The sequence below is a fragment of the Hyperoodon ampullatus genome (assembly GCF_949752795.1).
Source record: "Hyperoodon ampullatus genome assembly, chromosome: 18".
In the NCBI taxonomy this organism is placed as follows: Eukaryota; Metazoa; Chordata; class Mammalia; order Artiodactyla; family Ziphiidae; genus Hyperoodon; species Hyperoodon ampullatus.
Genome location: NC_136931.1, coordinates 45038987 through 45059894, shown reverse-complemented (window position 1 = coordinate 45059894; position 20908 = coordinate 45038987). Strand labels below are relative to the sequence as shown.

At 46.3% G+C, this 20908-nt stretch overlaps 1 protein-coding gene across 1 annotated transcript in view; it reads left to right on the top strand.

Annotated features, from left to right (window-relative positions):
• RHPN2 (rhophilin Rho GTPase binding protein 2) overlaps positions 1-20908 on the top strand; it is a gene marked incomplete at both ends in the record, with an annotated part of 57607 nt that overhangs the window by 12293 nt on the left and 24406 nt on the right. Inside the window, 3 exons of the mRNA XM_079723903.1 lie at positions 1039-1154; positions 14032-14160; positions 16817-16892. Of these exons, the coding sequence (XP_079580029.1) occupies positions 1039-1154; positions 14032-14160; positions 16817-16892 (321 nt within the window). The remainder of the gene's footprint in view (positions 1-1038; positions 1155-14031; positions 14161-16816; positions 16893-20908) is intronic.

Below are 20908 nucleotides of genomic sequence, written 5' to 3'. Positions count from 1 at the left end.
TACAAAGATTCGTGCTTACAAGTATGCATCAAATAATTATAGATAATAGCAGATAGTTGGAAACAATCTAACTGTCCGACCATAAGGAAATGGTAAATCCTTAAAAAAAGGCAACATTATGCAATTATTAAAATCATGGTTTGGAGGAGCACTTCATAACAAAGGAAATTTTCATGATAGAGTATTAAGTGAGTAAACATGATTAGCCTATGTGTGCCCCTGTGCAGAAAAGGGTTAACATGGCAGACCTGAGGCTGCTTTCCTTAGGAAGATCTGCTTGCAAGATTGGCCCGTGCCTGGTCTCTGGGAGCCTGGCTCTTGGAGTGTTCCTTTCATCCCCTAAGTGATGAAGCTGGCTCGCTGTGTCTAATCTAATGGCGAAAACCATGTGGTTTGCAGTGAACACCTGCTTTCCTTTCGGCAGTCTGGAATTTTGGTATGTGCTAGGCAGAAGGTGCCTTTGTGATCAGCCCCTAATAAAAACCGTGAATTTGATTTTCTAATGGGCCAACCTGGGCAGTGACACTGCATGCATGTTGCTGCATTTGTTGCTGGGGGAAGAGCATGCTTTGTGTGACCCCTCTTAGGACAGAGAAAGCATAAGGAAGCCTGCACATGGATTCCTCCAGACTCTCCCTCTTCTTCCCTATGATCCAGCTATGTATCTTTACTAAACTGCTGTCATAAATCTTAGCTGTGACTGCAACTGTATGCTGAGTCCTGTGAAACTCCAGACATGGGGCTGGTCTGGGGAACTCCCTACACAGCCACTGATGTGGAAAGTAACAATATGCATATATCGTAAAATAGGTGGGCAGGAAAGAAACCAGTCACAGTGGCTGTTTTGGAGTTGTGTTATTAGGACTGAGTTTTCTATTTTTCTATTTTTCGTATTTTATATATTTTCCATGTTGGAAAATACATTACTTTTACTTTCAGAAAAGAATGAGCTTTTAAAACATCTTCTGTTGTATTAGACGTTTGTCATCATTTTTAGAGTGGCTGACCTCTGAAGGGGCATCTCTTGTTTTCCCTCAGGGTTGCAATCCCCTTGCACAGACTGGCCGGAGCAAACTGCAGAATCAGAGGGCTGCCTTGAACCAGCAGATCCTGAAAGCCGTGCGGATGAGAACGGGAGCGGAGAACCTTCTGAAGTAGGTGTCTGCTGGCTCTACCGCCTTGGCTGGGAGCCCGGAGTCTCCTGAGGCCTCGGTCCATCTATTTCCTAAACAACCAGGCCTGCCCAGCTTCCTCTCTCAGCCCTTGGTTTTAGCTTTGAGTTTCCTCCTCATTTCTGGCACCTGGAGCGGGCCCTGTCTCGCCTAGAGCTTGGTCGTGTCAAAGAGAAGTATGTTACACAGCCTGTCTGTGTGTTTGGGATAGAAGGGCGATGGGGGAAGTCCAGTTATCTGATTCCTGTTTGTTTTCCCTGCTTTCTTTGGGACCTCTTTTCTCTACTGCGTAGCACTATGCCTGATCTAGAATCACTGCTTGCTAAATATTTGTTGAACGTATAAAGAAAAGAAAGGCAACACAACATTGTAAATCAGCTATACTTCAGTTAAAAAAACTAGATGTGAAAAACTAAAAAGTTAAAAAAAAAAAAAAAGGAAGAAAGAAAGAAAAGGAAGGCAGAAAGGAGGGAATAGGAGCCTTTCAATTGCCAGCGTCCATCTCTAATGAGAGGGGCCCAGTACAGCTCTGGGCTCTTGGGGCACTCATTATTATTCTCTGATGGTAACATAGTTACTTATCAATCATAGAACTCACAGAGGCCTTACCTGTAGGCAGCGCTAAGCCCTCCCCACACCCTTCAATGCAATGCAAGATGATGTGGCAGCTTCCTCTTGTTTACAAAGAGTTCAGACTTCTTCTTCAGAGTTCTAGGGGTGACTCTTGCCAGCCCCACGCTGCCTTCTGCACTGGGTATGGAGGCAGGCAGTATGTCTGCTGCCCGGCTAAGTGAGACAGATGCTTCCTGGAGTCTCAGAAAGACATGTGGAGTCTTTGCTGGGACCTGGAACCTGGAAACCTGGCAGGATATGGATAATGGGTGTTCCCAGTAGGTCTGCTTCACTGTTGGAGGCCTTAGGGAGCCCTGAGGCTGATTGGAGGCTGTTGGGAAAAACAAATACACCAAGCCAGGTGGTTTGGTAAAAGAGCCACAAGACTCTGGTGGTCACATATATGTACGAATAGTGTGATCTGCTGTTCCACATGGGCCGCTCACCCGAGCACTCAGTAAAGACAAGAGGAGGGTTTCTCACCATGAACTAGGAGTAAATTCATTTCTGAATCGGTCTGTATTTGTTCGTTAGGAAAGATCTCTGAGGTATGAAATGGGGGAAAAGAGAGATGCAGGACAGCATGCCCTGCGTATGTGTTTGCATATGCTTTTGTGTACGCATAGACTTTTTCCAAAAGGGGCGAAGGAAAAGCCGTCAGTAGAGTGGGCTCTTGGGAGCAAGACCAGGGTTGGATGGGTAGACATGACTCCTTCTTGTCACTTTATCCTTTCAGTGTTTGAATGTTCTTTTAACAAAGGGCATGGATTACTTTCATGCATTTTTATTGTGAAATACTGCAAAGGCCTAGAAGAATAATATAAGCAACCCACTGCCCCTGGGTCAGGAACAACAGTGCTGTGCCTGTGTTGGTTTTGTTGCTCATGGACTAGCAGAGGATGCAAGTCCTGGGGTGGCCAAGTGTCTGGGAACCTCTTCTCCAGCTACTTCTGTAACAGGGTGGAAGGGACTAGCAGAGGATGCAAGTCCTGGGGTGGCCAAGTGTCTGGGAACCTCTTCTCCAGCTACTTCTGTAACAGGGTGGAAGGGAGGCTGTTCCTGGAGCAGACTGGGGAAAATACGGTAACATTCCACCTTTTGAATCGACTGACCGTGTCCCTGTCCTCAGAGAAGTCTGGACATGGGAGTTGTCAGGTCTGCTGCACAGTGGGCCTCAGCGGCCAGTGCAGCTCGAGAGAGGCCCCCAATTTTGTTTGTTTGTGTTTTTTTTTTTTTGGCTGCGTTGGGTCTTCATTGCTGCACGCGGGCTTTCTCTAGTTGTGGCGAGTGGGGCTACTCTTTGTTGCAGTGCGTAGGCTTCTCACTGCGGTGGCTTCTCTCATTGCGGAGCACGGGCTTTATGCGTGTGGGCTTTAGTAGTTGCAGCACGTGGGCTCAGTAGTTGCGGCGTGTGGGCTTAGTAGTTGCAGCGGGCGGGCTCTAGGGTGCGTGGGCTTCGGTAGTTGTGGTGCATGGGCTCAGTAGTTATGGCTCATGGGCTCTAGAGCGCAGGCCCAGTAGTTGTGGCACATGGGCTTAGTTGCTCCATGGCATGTAGGATCCTCCTGGACCAGGGATCAAACCCGTATCCCCTGCACTGGCAGGCGGATTCTTAAGCACTGCGCCACCAGGGAAGACCAAACCCCTGATTTTGGGAAGTCCTGCTGTGTGCTGAGCTTGCTGTGCTGAGGACGCTGCAGGTGTGGTCCCCTTGGTGTGTTTTGTGGCCTTGGGTTTTGGTTGACACCTTGCCAGGCCAGCTGTGCGGCCGAGAGGGCAGGTGGGCAGCCCTGACCCTGTGTCTGTCCATTCACGCAACAAATGGATTTACTGAGCACCTACTAAGTGGCAAGCTGTGTCTGAGATGTGAGGGGATAAGGCCACAAGCAATTCAGACGAGGCCCTGCTTTCCTAATGCTTAATCTCTCTCGTAGGGAAACCGAAATACACAGGCAAACAAATCCACTCACGTCAGGAGGTGATGTTTTCTAGGGCACCGATGAAAGGGAAATGTGATAGAGGCTGACGCAGTGTGATGCGGCCTTGGAGACGGAGGGTGGTCAGGGAGGCCCCCTCTGGCCAGGGCACTTTGGCGTTGCTAAGGCGGGGCCTAGGGCGGTTTTGTCTGTCTTGCTCTGTTAATGACACCAGCAAACAGCCTCTCTGAGGCTCATTGTCCGGTCAGCAGTTGTTGAGCTGGCGGGGTGGGGGTGGGGTGAGGTTGTTAATGATTCTTGCAGTGACCTAAAAGCTCAAAGTGCCCCTCTCTGGGGAATGTTGTCAGAGGAAACCCTAAAGGTATTTATTAATCTGACTTAACCGGCACCAACGGTTTCCCGAAAACAAATAGGGCGTGTAGCCGAGCCCAGCTCTGGCCTGTGAGTGTCTCTGGGTGGCCGATTAGGTGATTGTCCCTGCCAGCAAAGGGTAGTTTCAGTCGTACACCGGGCCCTGCCGTCCTGTCTGTCTGTTTTCAGGTTCCTAAATGACCTACCGTTGCTCCCTGATAAAGGCAGAGCAGTTGGAATGTTTGGGGGAGTGGGCGTTTGGGAAAATGTCCCCCCAAATGCAGGAACGTGAGGATCCCAGTCCTTACCTGCAGCCGTAAGGGAGCTTTCCGTCTGGGCGGGTGCTCTGAGGGGCCTGGTTTTCTGCCCCCTCAAGGCCTTCTTCTCTGATCCGTATCGGCCAAGAGTCCATGAGCTTCCTGGAGTCTGATTAGGAAGATATCAGATATTTTAAATGTGCTTTTTAGGTTAAGCAAGGATAATATTCTCTCTCTTTTCCTAGCTCTCTTCCCTCCCTTGAGAAAAGCTGGGGTAGAAACGTGATGATGTTTCTCAAAAACAGGTGGCCTCTGTGAAATTTAAAGCAAGTTGCCACATAGTTCAATTTGAACTAACTGGTTCTTTGAACAAGGGTGGGTCATTTAATATCTTTGGGCTTCAGGTTCCCTTCTCGGGGCCAGGTGCGCATGGAAAAGAGTGAAGGGGGCTGGGACTGGTGCTGTGATGCGATAGGGAGTGGTGGGGACTGCAGTAAAGAGCAGAGCATATGCTCTCTGGAGGGGCCAACTACAGTGTGGGCCATAGAGGGGGCAGGGCCAGGGTTGCCAGATCTTCAGTTTTGCTTTGTTTTGTTCTTTTCAGAAGAGAGAGATCTGACTTTTGTCCCCTTTTTTATCTTCTGATAGTTGAATTTTAAAATATTGGCAACTAACTCAAGGGGGAAGAAATAACACCCTGAGAATCAAGTGAGCAAGTCCCATGAACCTCCAGTTGGCGACTTCTGGACCAGAGGGTCATGAAGTTCTGGGACAGGGGTGCCCTGGGGTGATTTGGGCTGTATGAGAGCGACTTGAGGTTAATGACTGCTCACACTATCAGTTCTGAGAGGGGCTGGTGTCTGGGCAGTGGGGTGTACGAGCCAAAACCTTGGGGGCCTGCACCAACTCTGAGGCCTGCCTTTCTACACTGAGAGATGGGCTGGAAGCAGGTGTCCTGCCAGACCGGCTGATCTGCTGCCTTAGCCAGGTGGCCACATGAGGGCACTGGGCAAATACTTGCTCTAGCTTTCCTGAATCCCTGGCAGAGCAGGATTTGGGGTCAGACAGATTAAGGCCAAACTGCTCCAATAAGGTCTGTGAAGCCGGTACAAGCCTGTGTTGCCTGTCAACAAGCCTGTTCCTGGAGGGACAATTTTACTAAAAGACTTGGGAGAAAAATTACACTAAAATAAATGGAGATACATGGGTCAGAATGCAAATTCATGTACATCTTTAAGACAAAACATGGGGATGTTAGAGAAATTTTGGACTTGGGGCAAAGAAACCATACATCCCATGGGGTGTCTATGGTGGAAAAGGTCTCAGAGGCTCCAACTTGAGGGACATGCCTGGATGTTGTCAGTGGCCTCAGGAAATCATTGACTGTGGCCTTCTTTTTCCTGTTCACATATGGTGGCTTGATCACTCAGAGTAAGTTGGACACCTTTTCATTCTTTTTTTCAAGTTTTTTTTTTTTTTTAATAAATTTATTTATTTATTTTTGGCTGCATTGGGTCTTCGTTGCTGCGCATGGGCTTTCTCTAGTTGCGGCGAGCAGGGGCTTCTTGTTGCAGAGCATGGGCTCTAGGCGTGTGGGCTTCAGTAGTTGTGGCACGCAGGCTCAGTAGCTGTGGCTCACGGGCTCTAGAGCGCAGGCTCAGCAGTTGTGGTGCACGGGCCTAGTTGCTCCACGGCATGTGGGATCTACCCAGACCAGGGCTCGAACCTGTGTCCCCTGCGTTGGCAGGCAGGATTCTTAACCACTGCACCACCAGGGAAGTCCCACCTTTTCATTCTTGACTTTTGCAGTATGTGTATGCTTTTTAGGAAAAACCCAAGGGAGTCGGCCTCTCCTTGGTGGTCCAGGCCAAAAGGAGGCCATGGAGAAAGTGGGCGGGGAGACCCTGGGCAGGAAAGGGCTGAAACACCCTTCTGCCTCATCCTGGTCGGTCTCAGGGCCTCTTTTGGCTGTAACATCAGTTATCAGACCACGGGGGTTTCAGAGTAGAAGCACACCCAAGTGAAAGCTGAGAAAACCCATGTTCTTCCAAAAAGGGCCCTAGAAGGGATTCATTTTCACCCAGAAAGGCAGCCCACGTGCAGAGCACCAGTACTGAGGAGCCCGAGGTTCTGGTCTTCATCCCTGATTTGGGCCAGCTCTTCCCCCAGCTGGGGCACGGGGGAACTGGGCACACCCACCATGTTGAACCGGTGCCACCTCATTCGAGAAGCCCCCCTCCACCAGTGAATCCGTGAAAAGTCATGACCTGTACTAGGAACAGCACATGTTCGTTCTAGGGTTCATTTCTTTCTTTTTTTTTTTTTTTTTTTTGCGGTACGCGGGCCTCTCACCGCTGTGGCCCCTCCCGCCGCGGAGCACAGGCTCCGGACGCGCAGGCCCAGCGGCCATGGCTCACGGGCCCAGCCGCTCCGCGGCATGTGAGATCCTCCCAGACCGGGGCATGAACCCGTGTCCCCTGCATCGGCAGGCGGACTCTCAACCACTGCGCCACCAGGGGAGCCCTCTAGGGTTCATTTCTGAGTCAGCGTTGCACCCTAAGGTCAGCATTGTGGAAACCCACCCTGAGAGCCCCACCTGGCTACCAACTTTCTCCGGAGTGACGCATGACTCACATGAAGAGGTCCGTGTCCAAAGAGCAGGTCATTGATTTGTTGCAAATCCTAAATCTCAAATTGTTGCCAAGTCTAGAAGAAGTAGCAGATCCATATATAGAGGTGGGAAAATCAAGAGTTGGCATATTTGGAGGTTCTCCAGGTATTTGGGTGGGGGTCTTAGGGCCTAAATTGTCATAGTTAAGCTGGACCCATTCTGTTGCTGAGAACCAATCACACAGCCCCATTCCCCAAACCCCCAGCCCCATCCCCGACTCACACACCCTTGCTTCTAGAGAGTGGTCTTTACTCTGCCCTTTTTTCTTTCATCAGCTGAAATTGAAAGCCTCCACCGTGTGGAAAGGACAATGTCAGGTTCCAAGAGAAATAGTAGGCAAAGGTCTTGTCCCTCCAGGAGTTACAACTGTTTGTCTTGCCTCACTCTAACATGTATTTGAGGCACCCTGACACACTCGTACAGCATGTAAGATTAAAACAGGAACGAGTGAGGATATGGGGTCAGGAGGAAGAAGATTAAAAGAGATTTAGCTGGAAGTAAGGCTAGTACACGCTACAAGGTCTTATATCCTCTGTTAGATGTGGGCCATGTTTGTCTCCGAGTTTTCTGGCAGTAAGAAGGGAATGTGACCTGGAACACGTTTCATACCCAGTCGCTGGAAGCAGACCATTTGCTAAGAAGAAGTTGTTCCCAACACCGAGGGCTGGGAGGATTTCCTCCCTTGTACCCTCGTAGACTTTATCAGCTGGTGAATCAGTCATGTTCTCAGTAACATCTCTGTAGCTCAGGTTTTACAAGGGGCAGATTGTGAACCACGGTGTGTAATGAAATCAATTCAGTGGGTCGCTGTGGTATAATAAAAAATAAATATTTGGTCTTTGTGCCTGGTTCCTGGCACAGTGCACCTAAAACCCTTGGAACCTACTGCATGTCTTTTGTATGCTAATGCGATGACACCTGATGGGGGTAGGGGGTCTTCAGCTATTTGCCAGAATGACCAAGCCTGTTTCGAGGGTTGGAACTTTCAGCCTCACCCCTGGACTTCTGGGAAGGAGAGAGGGGCTGGAGATTGAGTTCAATCACCAGTAGCCAATGACTTAATCAATTATGCCCCGGGAATGAAGTGATGAAACCTCCATTAAACCCCTAAGTGATGGGGAACTTCCAGGTTGGAGAACACGTCGAGGGGCAGGGAAGGAGGCCTGCCTGCAGAGGGGATGGTGGCTCCTCTCCCTCCTTGGCCTGTGGATCTCTTCCATCTGGCCGTTCCTGAGCTGTATCCTTTAAAAATAAACCCCAATAAATGGAAGTAAAATGTTTTCCTGAGTTTTGCGGGTCATTCTAGTGAATTATTGAAACTGAGAAGGGGGTTGTGGGAACCTCTGATTTGTAGCTGGTTGGTCAGAAGTTCAGGTACCCTCCCCCTGCCCCCACCTGCTTGCAACTGACCCCCGAAGTGGGAGCAGCCTTGTGACCCTGAGCCCTTAACCTGTGGGGTCTCTTCTAACTCTGGGAGTTGGTGCCAGAATTGAATTGAATTGTTGGTCACCCAGTTGGTGTCAGAGAATCAGAAATGGAGAGTTTCAAACATTATTGTTTTTAAAAAAGAAGCTATTAGATTTCGAACAATATATTGGAGAGCATCACATGTATGGCAGAGTATGGTTTTGTGAGACTTTTGTTTTGGGGGGCGGGAGGTGTATGTGTGTACTGTGCTGTGATATAAATGCATTTCTTACTGGTGATCATGTCCTTCTCCAAAAAAAATTCCCAAACCAATGACATTTCACCAACTGAGCTTCCAATATCTCATTGCCTGGCTGGGGAGTCCAAACGTGCGTGTGTGAAAACTTACCGGGCAGTGAGAGGGCAAGTGCCATCCTATCTGCAGCCAGGTCACAACTGCTCTTTCTGAGGGGGCATAAGCTTGTTGTTTGGTCATGGAGAACGAGCTGAAGCAAGGGAGGGGGAGAGAGGGAGAGAGAGAGAGAGAGAAGGGAATATATACGCACCACGGAGAGAAGCTGATGGGCCCAAATATGTGCAAGGCAGGGGAAGCCCCAGGAGAGAGGGCCAACTGCAGGGGAAGTGGTTTAGCGCTTTGCTCTCTGGAGGAAAGGTGGACAGGTGGTGAGCAAAGCTGGCCAATGACAGGTAGATGGATTTTCATCAGCTGAGGAGGAGGAGGTAGTCAGGTACTGTCTCTCTGGCTGGCTGGAGCTCTTGGCTGGTGACCCTTGGCTGGTGACCCAGTTCACGGATGAGGACAGTTCTGGTACCTGGCCTGAGCCATGGCTGAGGACTTGCCAGAATGGTTCAAGGAAATGTGCTCAGCAAGACTTGGCTTAGAACTGGGTTCTTATTGCCACGGTTGTTTTCACAGTGACTCCCAATCTGTAAAATGAGCTAGCACCTGTAAGGTCTTCGAGTAGGTGGCAGAACCCCTGCCTTGAGAATTTGGGTAAGGTTTGTTCCTCCATCCTGCTTAACACTATTCCATTCTAGGGATATAGCACGTTTTCATTTCTTTCATATAGATTCCTGGGAGTGCAATTACTTGGTTGTATGGTAAGTTTATGTTTTAACATTTTTTGAAACTACCCAGCTGTTTTCCCAAGTGGCTATGTCATTTACATTCAGCAGTGCATGAGGGTTCTAGTTTCTCTATGCATCCTCACTAACACTTGTTATTGATTGTCTTCTTTATCATAGCCAATCTAGTAGTCGTGTATTGGTATCTTATTATGATTTTAACACGCATTTCCCTGTGGACTAAAGACTTTGAGCATCTTTTCATGTGAGCTTATTAGCCATTCATAGAACTTCTTTAGTAAAATGTTTATTCAAATCTTTTGCCCATGTATGAATTCAGTAAAGTTGCAGGATACAAAATCAACATATAGAAATCAATTGCATTTCTATACACTAATAATAAACTATCAGAAAGATAAATTAAGAAAACAATCCTAACACTCATACAGCGTTGGTGGGTCTGTAAGTTGGTACAGCCACTATGGAAAACAGTATTGAGATTCCTCAAAAAATTAAGAATAGCATTGCCACACGACCTATGTACTCCACTTCTGGATATTTATCTGAAGAACACAAAAACACTAATTTGAAAAGATATATGTACCCCTATGTTCATTGCAGCATTATTTACAATAGCCAAGATATGGAAACAACCTAAGTGTCCATCAATGGATGAATGGATAAAGAAAATGTGATACACACACACACACACACACACACACACACACATACACATACACCATGGAATATTACTTAGCCATAAAAAAGAATGAAATCTTGCCATTTGCAGCAACATGGATGGACCTTGAGGGCATTATGCTAAGTGAAATAAGTCAGACAAAGACAAATACTATGTGATCTCACTTATATGTGGAATCTAAAACAAAACAAACAAAAACTCCTAGGGACTTACCTGGTGGTCCAGTGGCTGAGACCCCATGCTCCCAATTCAGGGGGCCCGGGTTCGATCCCTGGTCAGGGAACTGGATCCCGCATGCCACAACTAGGAGTTTGCATGCCGCAACTAAAGATCCTGCATGCCGCAATTAAGAGATCCCACATGCTGCAACTAAGATCTGGCACAGCCAGATAAGTAAATAAATAAATATTAAAAAAAAAACCAAAAAAACCAAACCAAACAAAAACCCCCAAGCTCATAGATACAGAGAACAGATGGGTGGTTGCCAGAGGTGGGGGCTGCAGGGGAGATGAAATGGGTGAATGTGGTCAAAAGGTACAAATTTCCAGTTATAAAATAAGTCATGGGAATGTGATGTACAGCATGGTGACTATGGTTAATAATACTGTATTGTATGTTTGAAAGTTGCTAAGAGAGTAGATCTTAAAAGTTCTCATCACAAGAAAAATATTCTATAACTAAGTATGGTAACAGATTGCAAATAGACTTATTGTGGTGATCATTTTGAAAATATACAAATATAGAATTATTATGTTGTGCACCTGAAACTAATATAATGTTGTATGTCAATTATAATCAACTTAAAAAAATCTTTTGCCCATTAAAGAAAATTGAGTGGTCTTTTTGTTATTTAATTAACAGAACTCTTTATATATTCTGGATACAGATTCTTTATCAGATATATAATTTGCAAATATTTTCTCCCAGTCTGGATTTTTTCATTGTTTTTTTTAGATGGTATCTTCTGAAGCACAGAAGTTTTTAAATTTGATGAGTCCAGTTAATCGATTTCTTTTTTTTAATGCGCAGTTTATTTTTATTTATTTTTTATTTTCTATCTTTTTTGACTGCGTTGGGTCTTCGTTGCTGTGCATGGGGTTTCTCTACTTGCGGCGAGCGGGGGCTACTCTTTGTTGCGGTGCACTGGTTTCTCATTGTGGTGGCTTCTCTTGTTGCGGAGCATGGTGGCTTCTCTTGTTGCGGAGCATGGGCTCTAGGCACATGGGCTTCAGTAGTTGCAACATGCGGGCTCAGTAGTTGTGGCACATGGACTCTAGGGCACGCGGGCTTCAGTAGTTGTGGCACACGGGCTCAGTAGTTGTGGCTCGCGGGCTCTAGAGCACAGGCTCAGTAGTTGCAGCACACGGGCTTAGCTGCTCCACAGCATGTGGCCTCTTCTCAGAGCAGAGATTGAACCCGAGTCTCCTGCATTGGCAAGTGGATTCTTAACCACTGCGCCACCAGGGAAGTCCTCAGTTGCTTCTTTTATGGATTGTGCTTTTGGTGTGTAGCTAAGAATACTTTGTCAAACTCAAGGTTGTGAAGATTTTCTTCTAGAAGTTTTGGAGTTTTTGCTCTTTTACTGAGGTCTCTGATCCATTTTGACTTAATATTTGATTTGGTGTAAAATTTAGATTGAGATTTATTTTTTGCCTATTGTGCAGAAAAGAGTTATCATAGCCGGCCTGAGATGGCTATCCTTAGAAAGCCCTGCTTGCAAGGTTGGTGTTTGGCTGGTATCTGGAAACTTAGATTTCAGGAGAGTTCCCACCATTCCCAGAACTGATAAGAGGAGCTCACTATACTTAAACTATTTGCACAAACAATGTGGTTTATATTGAATACCCGCTTTCCTTCTAGGAGTCTTGAATTTTGGAACATGCTAGGCAGAGGTGTCTACCTGACCAGCCCCCAGTAAAAACCCCAATGAGCTTCCATGGAAGATAGCATTTTCACGTGCACTGTCACAACTCTTTGCTGAAGGAATTAAGCATGTCCTGTGTGACTCTTTTGGGAGAGAGGACGCTTAGCGCCTGTGCCTGGTTTCCTTCAGACTTCACCCCAGGCACCTTTCCCTTAGCTGATTTTGCTTTGTGTCCTTTTGCTGTAATAAATCAGAGCAATGCGTACAACTATATCCTGAGTCCTAGTAAAGGACTAGTAAATCACTGAACCTGGCAGTGGTCTTGGGGACACTGACATGCCTAGGGATGTCCAATTGCTTCAGCATCATTTGTCAGAAAGACTTTTTCCCCCTTGAATTTTCTTGTCACCTTTGTCGAAAGCAATTCACCATAAATGTAAGGATGTATTTCTGGATTCTGTTCAGTTTCATTGCCTTTCCTTATGCCAATACCATATCTTGATTACTGAGGCTTTATAGTAAGTTTTAAAATCAGATAGCATAAATCCTCTAACTTTGTTCTTTTTCAAACTTCTTTGGCCCTTCTAGGCCCTTTGCATTTCCATATAAATTTTAGGCTCAGTTTGTCAGTTTCTACTAAAAAGCTTACTAGCGTTTTGATTGGAATTGCTTTGAATTGATAGATCAATTGGAGAGAATTGACGTCTTGACAATAGTGAGTCTTCCAATCCATAAACATAGAATGTCTCTCCATTAAATATCACAGCAGTGTTTTGAAGTTTTCAATGTACAAGTCTTGTGCTTCTTTTCTTAATTTTATTCCTAAGTATTTTAATCTTTCTGATACTATTCTGAGTGAAATTTTCTCAATTTCATTTCAAGATTGCTCGTTGTTAGTATATAGAAAAAAAAATTGATTTGTATATTTTGAATTGTATCCTGTGACCTAACTAAATTTGTTAGTTCCAGTATTTGTTTTGTGGATGCCTGGGGATTTTATACATGCAAGCTTATGACAGCTGTGAATAAAGACAGTTTTACTTCTTCCTTTCAATCCAGATGCCTTTCATTTCTTTCTTTATTTTATTGCTGCTGGCTTGAACCTCCAGTATGGTGTTGATTAGAAGTGGCATAAGTGGACATCTTTGCCTTGTTCCTGATCATAAGGGGGAAAACATCAATCTCTCACCATTAAGTATGATGTTAGCTGTGGGTTTTTGTAGATGCCCTTTATCAAGTTTTGTAAATTATCTTTTATTCCTAGCTTGTTATGGATTTTTATCATAAATCTGTGTTGGACTTTATCACATGCTTTTTTCCCTGTGTCTGTTGAGATGACAATTTATTTTTTGTCCCTTATTCTGTTGATATAGTATGTTACATTAATTGATTTTCGGATATTAAGCCAACCTTGCATTCCTGGGATAAATCCCACTTGGTTGTGATGTATAATCCTTTGCATATGTTGCTAGATTCAGGTTGCTAATATTTTATGGAGGATCTTTGCATATGTATTCATGAAGGATATTGATTGGTTATTTTGTTTTCTTGTGGTATCTTCCTCTGGTTTTGGATCAGGGTGATATTGGCCTCATAGGATGAACTGGGGAGTGTTACCTCCTCCTCTATTTCTCATCCATTTCCTTTTAAGGGGAAAATTTGTGGTCTCTTATGGGTGACTAGGAGCAACTCCTTTTTCTCTTCTCAAGGCTAATTCTTACAGAGAGGTCTTAGCATTCATGTCAGGCAGCTCAGTGTCATTGGCTATATCCTAGGTCCATTTATTGGCAGGTGTGGCTCAAAATGGGGCAGGTGCCCAGCATCCCTGAGACGCCTTATCTGATCACATCTGGCTCCTCCATCTGCAGGCAGACCCTCAGAACTTCCCTATGGGTACAAGGGTTGGGGTATCTGCTCACCCGGCAGCTGGGATGCTTGGCTGAGGATGCTTCTCTCCCCCTTCTCTTTTAACAGAGCAGCCACAAACCAAAAGGTACGGGAGCAGGTGCGCCTGGAACTGAGCTTCTTGAACTCAGACCTACAAATGCTGAAGGAAGAGCTGGAGGGGCTCAACATCTCGGTGGGAGTCTATCAGAGCACAGAGTAAGTGGGGGCAACACTTCTTTTGGATACTTTCTGAGCCTTGGAACAAGCCTACATCAGGGATGGTGCACAGATAGGCCTGAGGGTGTGGCAGACCCCACTTTGATCCAATTTGGGGTTGAGCAAGGTGTAGGAATTAGAGGGATGAACCCATGGAGTTTGTTGGAAATACCTGGCCAGTTGGACAAGAAGGCATTTATTTGTCCTGGGGACACACGGGACATAGTTTTACAGGAGAGCTATGTGGCTGGGTCCAGGCGGGGAGATGGCGTCTCTCAGGTGGCCTGGGTGGTGGCTCTGTCATAAAGATGCCCTGGAAGGGCGGCTGTGGTTAGCTGTGAGAGCCAGCCTGCCAGATGGGTCCCAGGAAGCCCTGCCTTCTTCCCTGTCAGCCTCAGCACCATGCACACGGTCTGACTCTGGGTCATTCTGTTGATAAGAGTACAAAAACATAAAAACTGCCTTTTATATCAAAGATTATGAGACCTTTGCAAGTTCCCTGAGGAGACAGTGTGACTGAGACACTTTGGAAGTGTCCCCCATTAAATATTTGAGAAACAAATGTTCTAATTCAGAAACATCCCTTAGGGAGTGTTTATAGGAGACGAAACGTTGAGGTGTGACCTTCAGAAAAGCTCAGAGAGTCTCCCATCCCAAGGTGAGCTACCTTGGAAAGAAAAGCCCATCTTTAAGAAGAAATAACTTTGAGGGGACTTCCTTGGTGGTCCAGTGGTTAAGGCTCTGTGCTTCCAATGCAGGGGGCGTGGGATCGATCCCTGGCAGGGAACTAAGATCCCACATGCCGCGTGGGGCAGCCGAAAAAAAAAAAGAAAAAACTTTGAGCTCTAAAGAACAGTTTACATACTTTTCTGTGTGGGGAAGTGATACTTCTCAAACGGTAAGGGAGTCCCAGGGGAAACCCAGTCAGAAAATAATTCCCTGGATTAACAGAAGGAAAATGTTGGGGAACCTTGAGTCACCTTTGGAATGTACTTTTCCTGATTGTCCCCAATCCTCTGCACTGTCCCCGAGTCACGTGTGAAACCTCTGCTCCTTTGGTGACTGTCCATGAGCCAGCCCGTGTGTCCTGCTTTGCTTACCTGTGGGTTCCCAGTGCAGTCTGACACCTAATCAGAACAGTCAATGCACAGCTTCCCCCAGCCTGTGCTCTGGTATTAAATTCCAGTGTTTTGCCCAGAAGGTCAAAGTTCCTCCAGGAGGCAAGGCCGGGCCAAACTTTGGTGATAAATGTAGGATGTTTCATATTCCCCCCTCACCATACTGAAGCACAGGGCTGTCCTTCACGAGGGTGTCCCCCAGAGGCATGCAGTTAAGGCCCCTGTGTGACCACGGTGTGGCTCTAAAGTGTCCTGTCGGTCCCCTGTGCATTGGGAAGAGGGGAGAGAGATGTGCAGATGCATAATGACACCTTGCATTTCCATCTGCCCCTCTTCCTGTGTTCAAAGCAGATTGTTTTTTTCTCAGGTTGATTTTTAAGCATTTCTATGAGGTAGGCAGGGAAGAAACAATCTCATTGTGCAGATGAGAAAACACAGGGAAGCCGGAAGTTACGGAAAAAGTTATATTAGCGCAAGATGGAGGGCGGGGCGCCCTGGCCCGGGGGCCTCGGGACGCTGGCTGCTCCTGGACAGTCACAGGGAGAGCCAGCCCCGTCGGGGTCAGGCCAGGAGCACACTGGGGCCCAGAGGAGGGCAGCACGGCCTGTCTTCATCTCCTTCTAGCAGGATCCAGCTTTCCCTCAGGAAAGGGTTTTGGGGAAGCTATACACCCCGCTGGGGCTTGCCTGCTTTCAGCTTAGCCCTGTTGTTTTCTGTCCCCCACAGAGGCAGCTTCAGCTTACAGCCTATTGTCCACTCACCCTGCCTGCATTCCTGGCCTCCTCCCTGGGCTGGGCTGAGCAACCCCAGGAGGTCTCCTGTTACAGGTCTGGGAGCGAAATCCCTGTTTGCAAAACATAGCTGAGCCCCATTCACTTCCTGTTAGCTCCGCCCCTAAGGCCACTCCCAGGGCGACCTGTTGGGTAACCAGCTGGTGAGTGCGGGGAGAGGAGGTGGAGGAGAAACAGCCGGTCAGGGTCTGACCCAGGGCTGGGAGCCAGGTGCGCTTAGGTGTCAGATGGGACCCCTGCCCTCAAGGCCTTCCCTGTGCTGGGGATGGGACGCCTAGAGGGATATGCCGTATAGGAGGAGGTCCTTGAGAGCCCAGGGTTGGAGGGCTGCAGGAGAGATGGGACCCGCTGCAGTGAGGAGAGGCGGAGGGGTATGGGGGTTGGGTGGAGATGGTGGAGATGCTCCAGATGGTGGAGCAGTGGGCACACCAGGCACAGCCCTGGGTGCACAATAGGTTCTCAGCACAGTTACTCAAAGAAGTGTAGCGATTGGAGGGCTAAATCAGGGTGGAGCTGGTAGGGGCGTCATGTGTTAGGCTGGGTCGTTTAAAAGTTGCCGGGGACTGGGACCAGTTTTGGAACAGAGATGGGGACGTGACCCGAGTGGTCTTTATGGAAAATGAACTGGTGTGTGCTTGGCGGGGGGAGAGCGGGTGGGGACCTGAGCTGGGCTGCTGGGGGAAGGCCGGGGGGGGTGCGAAGTGGCCGGGATACGGATGGTCATGTACCTTGCTGTGTTCCTTCTAGGGAGGCATTTACGATTCCCCTGATTCCACTTGGCCTGAAGGAAACCAAGGACGTTGACTTTTCAGTCGTTCTCAAGGTAAACCTCAAAGCAAGGGGCACTGGACTCACTGTTTAAAAGGGAAATGTAGAAGCTGTGTATCCCTTGAGAGTGGCCTTAGGCTCAATGTGCCAGAGTGTCAGTTGATTTCTGCAGGATGGCCTTGAGCACCCTCAGAGCCTGTGCCGTCCTTTCAGATGCTCCCTTTCATCTGGTCACTGAGGCTTCTGGGGAAGGGGTTGGAAACCCGGGCCAGTCCACCCCAGGAGGCAAGTCAAAGAGGGTATATAACCAATTTAGGCCACGTTTTTGGAAGAATAGCCAACGTTTTTGTCCCTCAACATTTTATTGTGAAAATAGAAAAACTGAAAGAATTTTACAGTGAACCCCTGTATACTCACTACCTAGGTTCTCCTGTGAACATTTTGCTGTAGTCACTTTATCATGTTATTTGTCCATTTATGCATCCCTGAATCTATACATCAATCCATTTTATTTTTTGATACATTTCAAAGTAAATCAGGGAATTCCCTGGCGGTCCAGTGGTTAGGGCTTGGCACTTTCATTGTCGGGGCCTGGTTTCAATCCCTGGTCGGGGAACTAAGATCCCACGAGCCACGCAGCTTGGCCAAAAAACAAACACAAAAAACAAAAAAACACCAAAACAAAGTAAATACTTGAATAGCTTAAATACTTGAATAGCTAGAGTTTATGGATCCCGCTGCTCCCTAATTCCTGGATGTCTACCTTCTCTTTTCTTTCTCTCTCCCCATCTTTCTCCCCCCCTCCCTTCTTTCCTTCCATCTTTTTTTTTTTCCAATAACAACCTTATTGAGATATAATTCACACACCGCACAGTTCACATCTTTAAAATGAACGGTATCTGGCCTCCCCTTAGCCAGTGTGTCCCTGGCAAGCAGCGTTACTTGTAGGCCCGTCTGTGTCTGTCACTGTGCAGGGTACTGTTGATGTCACAGGCCCTGCCTTTGGATCCCGTGGTTCAGTAGGGGATCCAGGTGGGAAGTGGAAGATGTGTTTTGATGGAGTCGCCCAGAGATGCCTTGGGGCCAGGAGAGGCCTCCCGGTGCCTGGAATGCTTTCCTCTTCCTCCTTGCCCCACATCCATCACTCTGAGTTTTACTGACTCACCTCAGACTTCCATTTAGGAGGAGAAAGTGGTGATGAGGTGGAAGGTAGTGCCTGTCTCTGAGCTTTCCAGCTCAGGCATGGTGTATAGGAATGAATCCCAGCGTCGTGAAAAATGCTTCAGAGAATTTTGTTTCTTTGCACAGTAATCCCGTTAGTTGACTCCTCTGGGACTGCTTTTAATTTAGAAAAGAAAAAAATGGTTGTATGGCATTTGGGGCCCTACACAATTTGCCCTTTTAAAAAGCAATTGGTTAATGCTTCAGAAGCCTTTGCACTTGACTTCCAATCTCAATCAGAGACTGCATGAGTCCCTTGACATATAAGCCCTTTCACTCATGGCCTTGTGGACTGCTCCTTGTTTAAATCCAGGTCCCGGGCCCTGTGAGTTTGGGGTTTATTTTGGAGTTTGAGAAGGGACATTGGTAGTCTTCCTGGATGCAGATTGCCAGAGATTTTATTTTCTGGGTAGGAAACAATCCACAGCTATATGGCAGCTTTTCAAAGGTCCCCTGAACTTTTAGCTGTGACACTTGCCACAGGTCTGTGAGATTCCAGACAATGCTTATGTCTGTGGAAATGTTTTAGTTGCTTTTGTAGAATAGTTTCTTTTAAGATTTAGTTTGTTGCTTGGTGCCAGAGCTGCAAGAGTGCAGGCATTTGGGGGCGCGGAGTAGGTGAAGGAGATTAAGAGGTACAAACTTGCAGTTATATAATAAGTAAGCCAGGGAGTTATAATATACAGCCTAAGGAATATGGTCACTAATACTGTAATAACTTTGGTGTTAGATGGTTACTAGACTTGCTGTAGTGATCATTTCGTAATGTATGCAAATGTCAAATCATATGTAATACATCTGAAGCTAGCATAGAATTGTAGTCAACTACATTTCAATGAAACAAAAAGACATACTTAGAACCACAAAATGTCTGAGTTTGGGAGGAATTGTAAAGGTTACCAAAAAATAAAGATAAAAATAAAGAACACAGGCATTTAAAAGGGAGACTCTTGGAGAAACTTGGGAATTTCATGGGCATCTGTAAGGATCCAAACATGTCATGTGCTGAATTCACATTAATTTCCCCAGTGGGGGAAAAAAAAATCACATGTTGTGGGTATGGCCAAGTGCTATTCAGCTGAGGCTTCCAGCCATCTCATTTTAGCCTAAAAAGGACTCTACAAATGTCAGTCATACAAAAATGAGAATGTTTGGGGGATGTTCTGTTTTTCCTTCCACATTTGTCCTTGAGAGTAACACAGACAGGTGCCACAGAAGTAGTTTGGCCGACTGACTTAGGGCAATTCAAGTTGTCTTTCAAATCTGTGTATCCATGTGATGTTTAATGGTCATTGAAGCTTCATGGTCTGATTTTTTTCTGTTTTAAATAAATGGACTTTAAAATGGCTTCATAAAAAAACACGATCAAAATCAGTTCCCTTTCAGAGAATTCACGGGGTTTTTTGCTTTTAAATATGTCTTTATTAATTTATTTTTCCGACTGAGAACAGCATTGCAAAACATTCAGAAAATATCAAGACACGTAAAGATCCCTCACAGCCACACACCTCCCTCCCCCGCCCCCCGTCTCCCCACTGAGCTATGTAACTTGCTCAGTACTTAATCTTTGAGCACTCGATCTTGTCCTCTGATAAGGGGGCCTGCCTTAGGAGGCTGTGAGACTCCTGTGATCTGTTCAGGCTTAACATGGTGTCTTCTGGTAGTAGGTGCTAAATAAGGTAGCTATTAATTTCATTCTTTTTTAAAAATATTTATTTATTTGGTTGCACTGGGCCTTAGTTGTGGCTCACAGCCTCCTTAGTTGTGGCTCACTGACTCCTTAGTTGCAGCTCGCTGGCTCCTTAGTTGTGGCATGCATACTCTTAGTTGCAGCACGCATGTGGGATCTAATTCCTTGACCAGGGATTGAACCCGAGCCCCCTGCATTGGGAGTGCAGAGTCTTATCCACTGTGCCACCAGGGAAGTCCCAGTTTCATTCTAAGGCAGCTTTCAAATACTGTTGTCAGCAGCTCTCTGAGCACGTTTGCACACTTTACTGAATATTCCCTTTGGATAAATTTCTGGATGAGGATTTGGTAGGTCAAAGATACATGTTAGGGATTTCCCTGGTGGTCCAGTGGTTAAGACTCTGCGTTTCCACTGCGGGGGGCACTGGTTTGATCCCTTGTCAGGGAACTAAGATTCCACATGCAGCACAGCCAAAAAAAAAAAAAAGAAAGACACATGTTACCTAATTACCCACCAGAAGTGGTCCTGCCTTACATTCCCACAGTGTATGACTGCTTACATTGGGTATCGCTTATCATTTTGATTTTGTGAGGTCAGGCAAAAATGATATCATGACAGTTTGCATTCTTTGATCAGTACTAGAGTTTCCACTTTTGTTTATTTGTCCTTTACGTGTGTCCTTTTGGAAATACCTATTTCTGTCCTTTGTCTGCTTTACCATAGAGTTGCTTTTAAGAGTTCTTTTTCATATGAAGGAGAGTAATGCTTGGTAATGTACGTTACAAATATTTCTCCCAGTAGGTTCTCTCCTTTAACTTGTTTTACAAGCAATACCAGTTTAAAAAGTACATCTTTTTTTTTTTTTCCAAACAGATTTTATGTTGTTAAGCTTAACAGTTTTTCCCTTAACAATTCTTCCTTGATAACATGTTCAGAAAGGCATTCTCCACATCAAGAAGATATAAATATTTTGCTATAGTTTCTTCCAGTGCTTTAAAATTTTTTGACATTAAATCTTTAATCAATCAGGAATTTGTGTGTAAAAAAATGAGGTGTAGTACTCTTTTTATTTTCACCAAAAAATGGGTAGCCAGTTTCCCCTGAACTATGTCTAAAGAATCCATCTGTGAGGCTTCCCTGGTGGTGCAGTGGTTAAGAAT